This window comes from Vulpes vulpes, chromosome 9, assembly GCF_048418805.1.
Source record: "Vulpes vulpes isolate BD-2025 chromosome 9, VulVul3, whole genome shotgun sequence".
NCBI lineage: Eukaryota > Metazoa > Chordata > Mammalia > Carnivora > Canidae > Vulpes > Vulpes vulpes.
The window spans coordinates 58,913,944-58,929,797 of NC_132788.1; the positions used below are offsets into that span (position 1 = coordinate 58,913,944).

The window sequence follows — 15,854 nt, forward strand, 5'->3', positions numbered from 1 at the left end:
ACCTGTCAGACTTTTAATTACATCATGAGACCATGAAACTGAATAAAGGAAACCTCATTTAAAATGGAGTCGATAGGGGATCCCTAGGTGGCGCAGCGGTTTAGCACCTGCCTTTGGCCCAGGGCGCGATCCTGGAGACCCGGGATCGAATCCCACGTCGGGCTCCCGGTGCATGGAGCCTGCTTCTCCCTCTGCCTATGTCTCTGCCTCTCTCTCTCTCTCTCTCTGTGTGACTATCATAAATAAATAAAAATTTAAAAAAAAAAAGTTTAAAAAATAAAATAAAATAAAATAAAATAAAATGGAGTTGATAGGCCAGAAGGGGGAGCTCTCATGGTGTACTACTTGCTGCAGCCCTTTGAAGACTCAGCAGGAAGAAGCCTATACCTTACTTAGCTAAAGGAAGATTTTTCACCTCGCCCAGCAAGAGCCCAAGCAATGAGAGACTGTCACAACTCAACCAATGAAAAGCCACGACACTTTGAGCTCCTAGTTTACTCCAATGGACTTTTTGTTTATAATGGCCCCTCTCAACTTCCTCCTTTCATCTAAGAGTGTTCCTCTCCCTTGTTTTCTGAGTGTGAGTGTTTCACCATAGCTTTCTTCCAAATTGCTATTCCTCTCCTATTCCTGAATGAACCCACTTTACTGGTAAAATAATTGGCTGTTTTGTTTTCAAGGTTGACAAGATCACAGAAACTCAGAATTGGGAAAGACCAAAACTTGTCAGGTAGTCCAGCTCCCCTATTGTGGCACTAATTCCCTATAAGATGGCCATCTAACCTCTGAACACTCCCAGGGCTGGAGAGCTCACCAGTCTGCAGGCAGTTTATTGTATAAAGGATGGCTCTCTCTCTTTTAAGAGAAAGATACACTGCCAAATTCCATTGCAGAAAGACAGAGGGCAAATACTGCAAATTGTCCTCTGCCAACCTTTTGTCCACCCTACTTTAAAAATTGAAGTCCCAAGGTGCCTCTCCAAACCCTGCACAATTTGACCCAGCCACAGTTACTTGCTTTAAGTCTTAGGCAATTTATGTCACCTTTTTAAGTCTCATTTTCTTCATCTGTAAATGGGGGTAACAATCCCAACCTGTTGTTGTGGAGATTAAATAAAATAATGGATAAAAACGCTGTCTAGCCTATAGCATGCACTCAGTAAATACTAGCTGATGTAACTGGAGGGTAATAGCAGATGCTGTCCTGACTAGAATAAGGTAGGCTATTCAAATAAGGCATCATAGTTGAGATAAACCTGGAGCAGTGCTTTTAAGGAGGAAAGGAGAGAGTTCAGGGAAGAATAAGAGCATTTGGAAAGAGTTTTGGATAGGAAAATGGGAGTTTTCAGCTGAAGGGGAAAGCATAAGTTAAATGTTAGCAAGCAGTGGGTGAGCAGGGAGGATGAGCAGGGCTACCTAGTTAAATACACAATCTTATGTGGAAAGGAACTGGGAGTCAATCTCGGATTATGAGGTAGAATAATGGATTAGAGTAGCAGGACTAAAAATGAGAAATCCTGATACCACATGAAGTTTAGACTGGAAATCAAAAAGCAGACCAGGAGACAGTGGCTGGTTTAGTGGTAAAGGACTAATCTTAGACATCTGGAGTCTCTCAGTTCTACTATCCCCTATTTTTAAATACTTTTTTTGTTTTGTTTTATCTTATTCTGGGCTTCCAGCTGGCATATGTAGCTGCCACCAGGATTGCTGGTCTATAGGACCCCTACAGTCCCTAATCTTATACGTTGTTTCAAACCCATAATGGGCCAAAACCCAAATAACCAATCTTCACTCATTATTCATTCACTCACTTATTCATGAATACATCTATCCATCAAATAGTCACACCAAACACTGATTTGTCTAGGATCTGGAGTATGACTTAGAAATGAATAAGCAGGGGCAGCCTGGGTGGCTCAGCAGTTTAGAGTCACCTTCAGCCCAGGGTGTGATCCTGGAGACCCAGGATCGAGTCCCATGTTGGGCTCCCTGCATGGAGCCTGCTCCTCCCTCTGCCTGTGTCTCTGCCTGTCTTTCTCTATGGGTCTCATAAATAAATAAATAAATAAATAAATAAATAAATAAATAAATAAATAAATAATCTTAAAAAAAAAAAAAGAAATGAGTAAGTAGCAGCCATTGCTTTTAAGGGGTTTATAGACTTCTGGGATAAACAGATGCACAATAACTCTTAAACTAGACACATTCTAAGTGCCACAAGAGAGGAATGAACAAAATTCTATGCCAGCGGTTGAAAACTGGGAGCAAATCAGGCTGTATCTAGCCAGCAAATGTTTTGTTTGGCCCACATGGTGTTTTATTTCGGTCTTAGATTAGTTGCCAACACTTAAAAATTAGGGCATTTCACATAAAAATCCAAATTCATAGCTTTTGGTTAAACAGGAAGATCTGGGCACACTAGGCCAAATTCCTGCAGGATAGTAATTGACAGGAGCTGAGCAAAAGCTGCCCCTTTTCAGCAGAGCATGAGATCTCTAGTTTGCCATACTCCTTGCCACTCCTTCTTATTCTCTGACATCAAAGTCAAATGTTCAAGGTGCTAGGTATCAGCAGCTTGTGGTGGGTACTTTCATAATAGAGTTAAGAAAAAAGTAAAAATAATTTTTAATTTATTTTTTATTTTATTATTTCTTTTTAAGTAGGCTCCATGCCCAGCATGGAGTCTAACATGGGGCTTGAACTCAGGACCCTGAGATCAAGAACTGGGCTGAAATCAAGAGTCAGACACTAAACCAACTGAGCCACTCAGGCGCCCCAAAGAATTTTTTTAAACCCAAATTTCTATTAAAAGTAGAAGTGGGGCAGCCCAGGTGGCTCAGCGATTTAGTGCCACCTTCAGCCCAGGGTGTGATCCTGGAGACCTGGGATCGAGCCCCACCTCAGGCTCCCTGCATGGAGCCTGCTTCTCCCTCTGCCTGTGTCTCTGCCTCTCTCTCTTGTGCTCTGTGTCCCTCATGAATAAATAAATAAAATTTTTAACAATAATAATAAAAGTAGAAGTGAAAGATATACTGGTAGGGCTATTCGTTTCAAGAGAAGTGGGGTGTAGAATCGCAGAATACTCCTAGCACAGACAGACAATTCCTTGAGTTTAAGATGCAAATAAACAGGGGCAGCTAGGGTGACTCAGTGGTTTAGCGCCGCCTTCAGCCCAGAGCCTGATCCTGGAGTCCTGGGATCGAGTCCCAGGATCAAGTCCCCCATCAAGCTCCCTGCATAGAGCCTGCTTCTCCCTCTGCCTGTGTCTCTGCCCCTCTCTCTGTCTCTCATGAATAAATAAATTCTTAAAAAAAAAAAAAAGATGCAAATAAACATGTTCCATTATATTGCTCGCCTGCTTCTTACAGGCATTTGGGTTTGCAACCTCTGTAACATGAGGGAAAAAAATTTTTTTAAGGATTTGTTTTTGTTTATTTATAATAGAGAGAGAGAGAGAGAGAGGCAAAGAGACAGGCAGAGGGAGAAGCAGGCTCCATGCAAGAAGCCCGACGCGGGACTCGATCCCGGGACTCCAGGATCACGCCCTGGGCCAAAGGCAGGCGCAAAACCGCTGAGCCACCCAGGGATCCCCAACATGCGGAAAAATTAAGGCAGTAGCTAACAGTATTGGCTTTGGAGTGAGAAAAAAGCTGGCTCCACCACTTACTTGCTGTGTGTGTGACCTTGGCGAATTAGTTACCCTCTCTCTGTGCTTCAGTCTTTAAGTAAAATAGAGGAACAGTACCTACCTCAGAGGGCTGTTGTAGAATGACAGTGAGATAAAAGACACGAGGTTCTTACCCAGGACCTGGCGTGTAGTAAGCATTAGCTATTACTAGAGCAGAGCACAGGCGAGAGAGAAACCATAATCGAAGGGAGCACTATAGAATATTCAGGATTTTAATGTGAGGAGAGGAGGAAAGAAGGCATGCTTTCTGCACGCAGAAATGACTAAGCAAAGACAAGAGAGGGAATGGCAAAGGTCCCATTCCAGTGGCCAAAACAGAGGCTGCATCATGAAGCTTGTAAAGATCAGCTAGGAAGATTTTCAAGGTCAGGTTGAGAGGAACTATCCAATTTCCTAAAAGGTTTCATTGTAGGATGGTTTTAGCTGATGAAAATCGAATAGGACATTAAAGGCACCCCGGGGGGCTCAGGGGTTGAGCTTCTCTGCCTTTGACTCCAGTCATGATCCCCAGGTTCTGGGATCGAGTCCCACATCAGGTTCCCCGCAGGGAGCCTGCTTCGCGCTCTGCCTGTGTCTCCACCTCTCTCTCTCTCTCTCTCTCATGAATAAATAAATAAAATCTTAAAAAAAAAAAAAAGACATAAGACATTAACATCGACTCCTGAGACGAGAAAGGCATTCTCTTTTGATTCTGGTTCCAAGCTTCTGCTTTTCACCTCAAGCACCCCTCGGACCTCGCTGGCTAAGCGCCCGGCTCTCCAGGACGCACCAGAGGCCGAAAGGCGTCCCTGCCACGGTCTCGCGCTACAACCTATCACCACCGTTTTTGTTTCTCCCAACTCTGACTGTCCATGTATCTCACAGCAAGTGATACTTTCAAATATGGAGCAGTAAAGTTTCTTTCCTTGTAAAACCATAAAGTGTGCAGAATCACAATTGAGTGAACATCGGTGATGCGTGGGAGAAAAACGCCAGGTAACCAAGAATTTGTTTTTTTTTTTTTTTTTTTTTTTTTTTTTTTTGGTAACCAAGAATTTGATTCCTACATGCATGTGGCAAAAAATTGTGACGCTTTTGAGGAACCTTGTCACGGGAAATAAGATGAAGCCGGGATGGATTCCGACAGGCCCAGACTGTGATTCTGTGTAAAATCGCCTCCAACGGCCACAGCCTCACGCGTTGTACAGCCCCCACCCCCACCCCCACCCCCACCCCCGCCGCTCCCTCTCCAGGCCTCAGTTTCTCCATCCGCAAAGGGGTAGGAGGGCCACCCTGCAGTCGCTCAGACCCGAGGTTCAGTCAGGGCCCTCAGCCCAGGCCGCGGGCCCGTTGCCTCTGGCAACCACGGGGGTTCCCGCAATGGTTCCCGCCAACCCCGCCAGCGCTCAGCCTCCCGCTCCTCCCGGACTACCCCGCTCCTCACCACAGCTCGGCTTTATCCCTCCACGTCAACACGGCCCTCATCGCGGCTTCCCTCACGCCTCAGGCCCCTCCTCCCGCCTCAGCAACGGACCCCACTCCACCAGCCCCTTTGGCAACCTGCGCTACCCCTAGCAACGCACATGCGCAGTGAGCCTCGTGGGCTCGGCCGAATTCCGAGTGCGCAGGCCTAAAAGGCAGGGCTAGGAAAGGCGCAAAAGCCGAGACCGCAAGGAGCGCAAGAGGAGTCTGCGCAACGAGGGCGCGCGCGACTGGCGGGAGAGGGCGGGGAGCGGTACGTCATCCGCGACGGAGGATTTGATTGGCTGAACCGTGGAAATGGCGGCCTGGCCGAGGGGCGGCTGAGGAGCCGCGGTAGAGCCTGACAGGTTTCCCCACCGTCCGCTCTTGGTTTCAGCCTACTGCTCTGAACTGAAGGAGTTTTGCTTCTGAGTCCACTGTGCTCTGAGGGCGTGGCAGCTTCTCGGCCCGTTGCTGCCGTTGAAGCCCCCTGGAAGGGCATGGCTGGGATGGAGAGTGCGAGCATGGGGGACTGCGGGGCTGCCCCCTCGGTCACCTCCCCTGAGCGCTTGGCCCCAGACCGGCCCTGGGACCTCCGGCAAGTGATGGTCCCTTTCGGGACTCCTTTTCACCATCTGTAAAATGGGAGCGGGGGGAGGGCGGGTAGACGGCGGGTGGGCCTCGACAGATCTTGAGATCTGTCAGGGTTAGTTACTCGGAGCTTTGGCTGTAGCTCAGGACCTCTTCCAGCGGGTTCAGCCCTGGAGTGCATCCTGCTTCGTTAGCCGGGATGACGAGGGAGCTTTTGTGCACGGGGAGCAAGGAGAGGTCAGCTTGGATTGGAGGATCCTGGGAAGACCTTGGAGATGTCATGTTACGCAGCCCATGGTGCCCACAAAATGGATCCTATAGGGAGTTACAGGGGCGCCCGGTGGCTCAGTTGGGATCACGCGTCTGCCTTCAGCTCAGGGCATGATTCCAGAGTCCTGGGATCGAGCCCCGCATGGGGCTTCCTACTCTAATGTTGGCCCTGCTTGAGCTTCCCGCCCCCCCCCCCAAGTAAATAGAAAAGTCTTTAAAAAGGGGGGAAAAAAGTTAAAGATAGCCACAGTCTTGTTTCGAATACAGTACTTGTATATGTGGGATAAGGGGCTGAGATGATTTATCTTTTTTCCAAAATTTAATCCTCAGAATTACCTTAAAAAAAAAGTATTACCTTCTTTTTACAGATGCAACAAGAAGACCTTTAGAGGTTAAGGAACTTGCTCTTGGACACATAGCTAGCAAATGATAGAGTTGCAATTTAAACCCAGTCTGTTGACTTTTAAAGTTTCTCCTGTTTTCACCAGGCTTCAGTTTCCTTGTTCCTAAATTGTGAACTACATAATTTCTTAAGATCCACCCAGTTCCCCAAAATTAACCTCAAATTACTTAAGAAGAAGTAATTCTAGAATTAGAATCATTAGAAGTGATTCAAATTCTAGCCACTAGCTCTTGCTTAGCTTCCCTATTCATAGAAAAGAAGTTGGGTTAGATATCTCTATAGACCCATCCAACTTTTAAAATGTGATGTAGTGATTAGGATACATACTACTGAAGTTTTGAATGATATTACAGGGGGAGAAGTAGTAGACCAAGATTTAGTGGAGCCAGGTTCTGCTATCAATTTTGCAAGTAACTTAAATCTTCCTGTCACTCAATTTTGTCAATAAAATTAGAGTAACTTTTGTCCTACCTACCACACAAGGTTATCATGAGAGTAGAAGAGATTTGAAGACTCTTACCAGAAAGTATTTACCTTTTTGTTACAACCTCCAAAGAAGAAAGTAATAGACACTCTCCCCCAGAAGACTGCAGATATATATAAAATTTTTACCTCACTTATTTGGGGAGAAGGAGGGTGTCTCATTGACTTTAAGCAGTTCTGTTGATCCCAGGTTATGAGCTCACCTATTGGTTCATATTTTTAAATGTATGCCAAATGTCACCAGAAATTTATGTATAATAGCCCTATTCAGTGATTAACAGCAACAAAAAGTTTCTAGGGAATATCTTGAGCTTTTCATTGTGCAGAGATTTCCAACCCTAAATAAGCCATGTTGGAGGACAGGAAGATACATAGCATAAGACTGTACATGCTGACTTTAATCTCTCCTGTAGTCTAAATAGTCCATATGGTTCCTGCTCTGCCATGGGTTGAAATTGAATAAGTAGAGGAAAATAAATTTTAAATGAGCTAATCACTCCGACTTTGTTTTTTTCAGTGAAGAAGTTGGTACTCTGGGATCAGAAAGAGTGGGAGAAGATGAGAAACAAGTGCTGATAAAAAGCAACAGTGAGTGTAATCCCCTGCTGCAAGCATCCATGGTTTCTGCTCAGACTGGTGATACTGCAATAACCGAATGCCATAAGACTGTCCCATGTGGATGGGAAAGAGTTGTGAAGCAAAGGTTATCAGGGAAAACAGCAGGAAGATATGATGTGTATTTTATCAGGTGAGTATTGCAAGGTGGTACAGATAGTACAGCCAAATCATTTTATCTAGATAGGTAGTAGGAAAGCATCACAGGAATCTTGGCTTTTTTCTATTCTTTTTTTTTTTTTTTTAAGAATAAAATCTTAAATAAAATTATTTATTCAGGAGAGACACAGAGAGAGAGAGAGAGAGAGAGAGAGAGATGCAGAGACACAGGCAGAGGGAGAAGCAGGCCGGGATCAGGTGCTGGGCTGGAGGTGGCGCTAAATCCCTGAGCCACCCCGGCTGCCCTGGCTTTTTTCTATTCTTACCAGAAAACAATAGTTTTAGAATAGTTATAGTTATAGAATCTATTCCTTGAGTGTTACCAGTTAGTTATGTCAAGTGATTTGGGGACATGTATACATCTTCTACTGCAAATGGTTGCCCTTAAATTTGTAAATTTGTAAATAATTGTAAAATTATTTTATACTATCACAGAGGAAACTATTTAAAAGTACCACTTTATCACTTTAAAAAAAATTCAAATGACAAATACCCATGGAGACATTTGGAAATTATTAATTAAAATCTGAAATGTGGTCCAATTCTTTTTAAAAGTCACTTTTATTTACTAGCAATAAGTTTTCTTTAATATCATTTTCTAGCCCACAAGGACTGAAGTTCAGATCCAAAAGTTCACTTGCTAAGTATCTTCACAAAAATGAAGAGACTTCTCTTACGCCAGAAGATTTTGATTTTAGTGTTCTTTCTAAAAGGGGCAGCATCAAGTCCAGATATAAAGACTTCAGGCTAGCACCCGTGACATGCCAAATGCAAAATGAGAGTAACAGTTCAAACCGGAACCTCAGGACACGAAGCAGGTGGAAAAAAGATGTCTTTCCTCTACCAAGTGGTAGTTTGGAATTGCAAAAGAGCAGAAGACTGTCTGATTCTAAAGAAGATGAAGGTGTTAATGATGTTGACTCCAGAAAAGTTAGAAAGTCCAAAGGAAAGGTGACTGTTTTGAAAGAAATTCGAATTAAGAAAACTAAAACAAGGTGCCGGAAGGGTCCTCCAGATTCTACTCAAAGTAATAAGAAAAGAAAATCTGAGTATAAAAAGGCAGATACTGAAAGTGAACCTGTTGCACGAGAAAGTCGGCTTGATAAAACACTCTCCATTTCTGATGCTGGAGCAAGCAACAAGACCCTCAGTGTGACTAATGAAGAAAAGAGACTTGTAAAAGAACAATCATTGAGTTCAGGATCAAATTTTTGCTTTGAACAAGTAACTTCTGGCTTTATAAACAAATTATGTTCAACCGAAGAAGCAGAACACAACAAGAAATGTCAGGAAACCTTTTTAGAATCTGAGGAAATAAAATCAAAAGTAGAAGTTGGGGAAAGGAAGAAACATTTGCATACTGACATTTTAAAATGTGGCTCTGAAATGGACAACAGCTGCTCACAAACTGAGAAAGATTCTGTTTCTGTGAAAATATGTCAAGGTATTCAGAGCACTAAAGCTGCTAATGAGCGTGTGATAAGTTTATACTTCCAGATACTAGGTTTTATGTCTGTACTGTTAGGATGTGGGAACAGAATGAAGAAATAGAACCAAATATCTAATACATTCTACCAATTGATCCTAGTACCTTATTTAACCAATCTTTAAACCCTTTGCTACAACATAGAGGGAATTGGCTGCCTACTCCCTTGATACTCCCAGCTAAGGAGAAGTGTGCCATTTACAGCTGCTACCATCTCTCCCTGGTGTGACAGCTGGGACTCTCCTCAACAGTGCTTTCTCTTCCCATTTTCTTTCCAGCCAGTAATAATATTATGCCTTTAGGGAAAATGAAAGGCTTCACTTGTGAAAAGGTTTGAGGAAGACTCCTTTTAATGTGTAAACTGGTTGAGAATATTCAGTGTCTACTCTTTTGCACCACTCCCATTATTTATTCCTGATGTATGACTTCCAATTTCATTTTGTACATAACATAGTCATTTTTATCTTCTATTATAATGTAATGCTTCTCTAAAGTGTTTTAGAGCTCTAAATAATTCAAAACTGTAATCACATAGTTCATCTATTATTTGTAATATGCTCTTAATACAGAGTTTGGAGCTTAGCAGTTTTGCCTTTATAATACCTCAGTGAATAAAAAATAAAAAGAAGTCCTTTGAGCAGCCCTGTATTAGTTATTCATTATGCCATTATGGTATAATGAATAACTCCTTTAAAAAAGAAGAAGAATTTTACTTAAAGTCATGTTGGGAGACAGCCAGGGAAAATTGGTGGAGCAAGGGGTTAGACTTGATTCCTGTTCTCTGTCCCACTCATGATTTTATGTTTTTGTTGTGACTGGAATTCCTTTCCCTTTAATGGAAGATGACCGTATATACCTAGGAACTGCTTAAGAACTCAAGTCTGTCCTTTAAATACTTTAAGCTTCTTAGAGCTTTGAGGTTTGTGTAGCTTTATAGTGGGCAAATAAAATATTAAAAACATACTTTCGTGACCAAAATGGAAGTATCCTATTCATCCTATACATAAAGAAGTTCTCAAGACAAGATGAAGTACTCTTAGTTTTGTCCAGTGGAATTGTAAACACTTTCCCATTGGCTTAGTTGGAAATTGCCAGGGAAACTGAGCTTCAGTCTCCTAGTAACAAAAGACACTAGTTAATAATTATTTATAGGAATCCACAGAAGAAATTATCAGGTAACTAGTAAGAGCAGTTTCCTTTATTCTCTTCTTTTACTTTCTACTAGGCTTTGCCTGTTTGAACGAGAATAGCAAAAAAAAAACAGCTGATTATCTGGAAAGCTGGATGCCTATCCCAATCTGTAGTCAGTCCCACTCTCATTTTGGGATTATTGTTTAATTTCTAAGCCTTAGTTTGTTTATCTGTAAAATAGAGGTTATAATCCTCACCAGTCTAGTTTTTCATATCAAGAATATTGCAAAGTAAAATGAGAAGTGAAAAAGATGGCTTCACGCTATACAAATGCAAGGTATTAATAACTGACATTCAAATTTAGAGGGTAAGGCTTTGGAGGGTATTAAATGTGATTTTAGAAACTTGGGAAGCCCGATAATGCTGGTCAAATAGTCTTTGTTACATTAACTGAACTTCTGAGTAGATCATGTTCTCAGTATTCCAATGTCCAAATCTTAGGTTTTTTGGAAAGCTCTGTTTCGTCTGTGTCCTTTTTTGTTTTTTTATTAAGTGTAAAAGCATTCACTGCAGAAATTTTGGAAAATATAGAAAATTAAGGGAGAAAAGAAAGATTAGCAACAAACATTATACCATTTTGGTTTATTTCACTCTATTCTTTTTTAATTGTGATATATAGAATATTATTTTTGCACTTAAAAGTTAAGTGGGAGAAAATATGCATGATGTAGTCTCAAAATGTTTTAATGACCACATTGTACAAACGTGTCATAATTTAAAGTATTCCATATTATTTCTAATTTTTCAGTACTAGGAACTCTGAACATAAATCACAGAGTACTAGTGTTAACAGAGTGGTTAAAGTTATGGACTCAGAAGCCTGGATTTGAATTTCAGCTCAGACACTTGCTGTGGAACCCTGGCCACGTTACTTAATTTTTTTTTTCCACGTTACTTAATTTATCTTTACTCAATGTCCTTATCTGTGAGGCGAAAGTAAACTGTACCTAGCTTGTAGATCATTAGTAGGATTGAGCTGGTTAATTTTTGTAAAGTGCTTAGAATAGTGCCTGGCAAGTACTAAACACTTTATAATAGTAGTGTGTTATTTGCACCCCTGAATATTTCTCTAGGCTAAGCCATAGCTTCTATAAACAATGTTCATTATTCTTTTTCAGAAGATACCATTCCACGGACACAAATAGAAAAAAGGAAAACAAGCCTATATTTTTCCAGCAAATATAACAAAGAAGGTATCCCTTTCCCAATCAGAAAATCAGATTTTAAATCTGTTTCAGGTGTGCAGCTCTGATGTGGTATGTTTGTTTAGTTCTTAGCCCCCCACGACGCAAAGCTTTTAAGAAGTGGACACCTCCCCGGTCACCTTTTAATCTCGTGCAAGAAACACTTTTCCATGATCCATGGAAGCTCCTCATTGCTACCATATTCCTCAATCGGACCTCAGGTTTGTAGATTATTTTAATCTTTATTTCAGAGACAGTATAATGGGGAGAAAGAGCACTGGATTCATTAAGAGGTCTGAGTTCAAGTTTAAGTTTGACTCTATGTGACCTCAGGCAAGGACTTCTCCTTTCAGCGCTCAAACTCTTCACCTATGAAGAGGTTAAACTAAATACATCCAGAGCCTTTTTAGCACTATTGGCATTTATTTTCTACTTGCAAATTAGTTTCTTCGGTCAGCCGTGAAAACCAGTTACTTAACATTCCTCCACCCTCTGCCGTGTGTAAAAGCATTTCTTTTTTATTGAGTACTTTCTTTATTGCCATTGGCACTTTGTATTCTTTATGCTTTTATACTAGTTATCTGATGACTGGATTATTTGAAAACTAATAATCAGGCAAGGCTAAGTATCTATATGATTTAGCCTATTAGCCAAATAACCAATAATGTTAGCTTTTGACTCTGAAGGTGGTCACCGATTCAAGTAATGGCTTCTCATCAGAGGTTTAAAAAGAAAACCCTCTATATGAGATTTCTAGATGAGGAAGTACCTGAACTTAAAAACAATCCATCCGGAGGCTTGTAATCACAGTTACTTTTACTTCCCAGGCAAAATGGCAATCCCTGTGCTCTGGGAGTTTCTAGAGAAGTACCCTTCGGCTGAAGTAGCAAGAGCTGCAGATTGGAGAGATGTATCAGAACTCCTTAAACCACTTGGTCTCTACGATCTTCGAGCAAAAACCATTATCAAGTTCTCAGGTACTTTTCCTTTATGCCCAAAGGAAAGAACATACACTGTGCCTATTTAAGAGAGCCACACCTTAAACTTTAATGGCCTCGAATACTACATTAATAGAGGTTATTCAGCTCAAGCACTGAAGGCATTTAAAAACAGTCCACTTGCCCCAAACCACAGTCTTTCATTGACCCAAGCAATAAATCTTTGCCCAACACTGTGGCCATCTTGGCAGGATTAGGGGAAGCAGTGAAGCAGAAAGCCCCCTTGACCTTAAGGTCTTTGCCTCTTGTCTAGTTAGCACAGCCCAAAATAATATTGGGTAATAAGTGGCAGGTGAGAGGTTCAGATGAGTGCTGTGGGAATTCAGAAGAAAGAACCATCAGAACTGGGGTTGTTAGGAAAGATTTTTTGCTGTCCCTTTCTGCTGTTGTCACCATCCAGCTCTGCATCTCCACATATTTAGGGAAAGTATCTTTCTAGAGGTTGACCTGCTACGTGAGGTGTTGTATTTTCAGATGAATATCTAACAAAGCAGTGGAGGTATCCGATTGAGCTTCATGGGATTGGCAAATACGGCAATGACTCTTACCGAATTTTTTGCATCAATGAGTGGAAGCAGGTAAGGCCTACTCTCAGCCGTATGTCCAACACATTTTGTCTGGGAGGCAAAACAAGTCCATCCTTATAACTAAACTATTTCTTGGGCACATGTACTATCACCATCACAACAAGTTTTGTTCCAAGCTTGAGGGGCAAGTGGTGGCATGGGGCTATTGACAACAGTGAGAGAGGATCCATAGACACTCCCAACTCCATAAAGACTCCTTGGTTTGGCCTTTGACTGACCTCCAGCCCTGTGCGGTTATTCTCATTCATGCATAGTCTAAGCCTGACGTGGTTCTCCTGTCACAGTCCTACTAGCCTTCAGAAATATACCACTGAAGGAAAACAGCAGGTTTGGGTTTGGAATGTATGCTTGTTGTATTTCTCCTACTGGTCTCAGACTGGTTTTGTGGTCAATGGGGCCTACTTTAGCTACCCAGTCAATTGGGTATGCCGTGCCCACGGATAACCAGAAGGTGTCCTGGCAGCTGGCGGGTACTGCCAGGTGGCTTGGTACACTGCCCTCTTGGTCCGTGACTTGCCCTAAAGCATTCAGCCAGCAGGTATGGTGAAACCCATCCCTGCTCCACCATTTATTGTGACCTGAGTAATCCATGTAATTCTCAGGTCTATAACTTCCTACTGGAAAATGGTATATTAATACTTGACTCATGTTATCACCACCCTGCGTGGTATGTCATGGTGAAGATCAGTACTGAATTGGAAAGTATTTTGTGAAAGATTACCTTAATGTAAGATACAATTTTAAGCATTCATGAATCCAGTTAGGTTGAAGGTTCTAATTTTCAGGTATAGGCTATCATATTGTTGATATATTGTTCCCCTCCCATACCTTTAAAAAATGTATTTCTGACAAACTTAGGTAAGGCCTCTATCTCCTAATGCGTTATATTTCTTCCAGGTACACCCTGAAGACCATAAGTTAAATAAATATCATGACTGGCTTTGGGAAAATCATGAAAAATTAAGTCTGTCTTAAAATTCTCTGAAATTTTCAAACTCATTTTCTGTACGTTACTTTGCATTTGATTCTTAAGAGCTCCATTAAGCACAACCAACCAGATTTAATTAGTCCAACTGGAAACATAATGCAGGTTTTCTTAATGTCTATAAAGCTGCTAGATCTTTGCTACTGAACGTACTAGGACATGTTTTGAGTTTGTTTTTTTTTTTTTTAATAAATTGTTAAATAAAAATAAATAAATAAAAATAAATTGTTATTTGACAAAAATCCTAAAAATGTAAATGTCTTTTCCAATAATAAAATGTGATCTGATGTTGAAAAAAAACTTTCGTAAACTCTCAATAATACAAAGCAGATTTCTATCAATGTTTCTTTTTTTTTTTTTAAGATTTTTAATTTATTCACTCATGACAGACACACAGAGAGAGAGAGGCAGAGACACAGGCAGAGGCCTCATTCAGGGAGCCTGACGTGGGACTTGATCCCGGGTCTCCAGGATCACACCGCGGGCTGAAGGTGGCCCTAAACCTCTGAGCCACTGGGGCTGCCCTCTATTGATGTTTCTTAAGGAAAGATTAGACTTTCTGTTCTCTTTCTATAAAAATCCAATAACACAGTTGTTACATAAGATGCAAAGAGTTTGCAGCCAAATATGTAGGAAAAGATATTACAGGGTATATTAGGCACTTAATATTTTTACTAAAAAAAGATGACAGGTTCTTTCGTCATCATGTGTACTTGATGGTTCTGTGCTGGCTTTTAGGAATTAGAGATTTGACCCCAGCATCCATTTGATAACCTGTGAATATCTACCTGCAGCTTTGTTTCAGAGTATCAGCTTCTGGCTCATGCATTTTACCTTGACCCTATTGTGAAAGCTCAAACATTTACCCATCTCTTATCTCCAACTGGAGGACAGGACATTTTAAGTTTTGTGCCCTTTTTTTTTTTTTTTTTTTTAAGATTTTATTCATTTATTTGAGAGAGAACACGAATGAGTGGGAGGGGCAGAGGGAGAAGGAGAAGCAGGCTCCCCACTGAGCAGGGAGCCCAATGTGGGGCTATATCCTGAGACCTCCAGATCTTGACCTGAGGCAAAGGCAGACACTTAACTGACTGAGCCGCCCAGGCGCCCCTTGTGCCATTTTTAATAGAGGTACTGTAATGTAGCTCAAATACTGAAACATTTATCTTAGAAAGAACTCACCAAACAATCACAAGAAATCCCAAGTTAAGTCTCAAGTACCAATTGCCATTTTAGGGTATAATTGGAAAATTAAATTGACTGAATAAATGAAACACAAGTTGTTAGGGAAACTACCTTTGTTGTAGGGTGGAGTGTACGGTGGGGCTAGTTGGTTGTTTCCACTTTCATGAACTAGTTTCAGTTTTTAGAGAGAGAATGGATTTTGACCAGAGAATGGGAAAACTGGCCACATCCCCCCTCAAGGCAAACATCCACTTTATAACATCCCATCATGTCTTTATTTAAGAATCCTCAAAATATTATTTACTAAATGCAAAGCTCCGTTCTGGGGAGGGACACAAAGACAATACAATTCAGTGAAGGATGGTACCTTATGCAGAGTGAGCACTCAAGTGCCTGTTTTTTAAACTTCGCTTATTGGGACAAAATTCACAATGTAAAATTCATCATTCAATCATGTTTAAAGTATACAACTAAATGGTTTTTAGTACACTCAACAGTGTTCTGCAGCCAACATCACTAACTAAAACACATCCAACACGTTAAGAAACCCCATGCATGTTAGCAGTCAAACCCAAAGCCACACGACT

General features: G+C 41.4%; 2 protein-coding genes across 11 annotated transcripts in view; one reads left to right on the forward strand and one right to left on the reverse strand.

Moving 5' to 3' along the window:
• The window catches only part of IFT122 (intraflagellar transport 122), a 71,293-nt gene extending 65,910 nt beyond the window's left edge, over positions 1-5,383 (reverse strand). For all 6 annotated transcript variants that reach the window (XM_072720258.1, XM_026016979.2, XM_072720259.1 and 3 more), the window contains exon 1: positions 5,114-5,383. In XM_072720258.1, coding sequence (XP_072576359.1) covers positions 5,114-5,154 — 41 coding nt within the window. In that variant the 5' untranslated portion in view covers positions 5,155-5,383. The remainder of the gene's footprint in view (positions 1-5,113) is intronic.
• Positions 5,350-14,382, forward strand: MBD4 (methyl-CpG binding domain 4, DNA glycosylase). Of its 5 annotated transcripts, none has more exons than XM_026016896.2 (8): positions 5,350-5,728; positions 7,395-7,625; positions 8,254-9,095; positions 11,447-11,521; positions 11,599-11,733; positions 12,340-12,489; positions 12,985-13,088; positions 13,995-14,382. In XM_026016896.2, exons 1-8 carry the CDS (start codon positions 5,631-5,633, stop codon positions 14,070-14,072), a joined length of 1,713 nt encoding a protein of 570 aa, XP_025872681.1. In that variant the 5' UTR covers positions 5,350-5,630; the 3' UTR covers positions 14,073-14,382. The 5 variants fall into 5 exon arrangements, with proteins under 5 accessions (XP_025872681.1, XP_072576362.1, XP_025872683.1 ...); XM_072720261.1 differs by having other exon boundaries at positions 11,450-11,521; XM_026016898.2 differs by having other exon boundaries at positions 5,352-5,728; positions 7,400-7,625.
• Positions 14,383-15,854: the final 1,472 nt, after the last annotated feature.

Excerpts from the sequence above, each read along its gene's own strand:
- MBD4 (XM_026016896.2), top strand. The coding sequence starts at position 5,631 with ATGGCTGGGATGGAGAGTGCGAGCATGGGGGACTGCGGGGCTGCCCCC. Across the intron at positions 11,734-12,339 it reads ATTCCTCAATCGGACCTCAG|GCAAAATGGCAATCCCTGTG; the intron begins GTTTGTAGATTA and ends TTTACTTCCCAG. Across the intron at positions 13,089-13,994 it reads GCATCAATGAGTGGAAGCAG|GTACACCCTGAAGACCATAA; the intron begins GTAAGGCCTACT and ends TATTTCTTCCAG.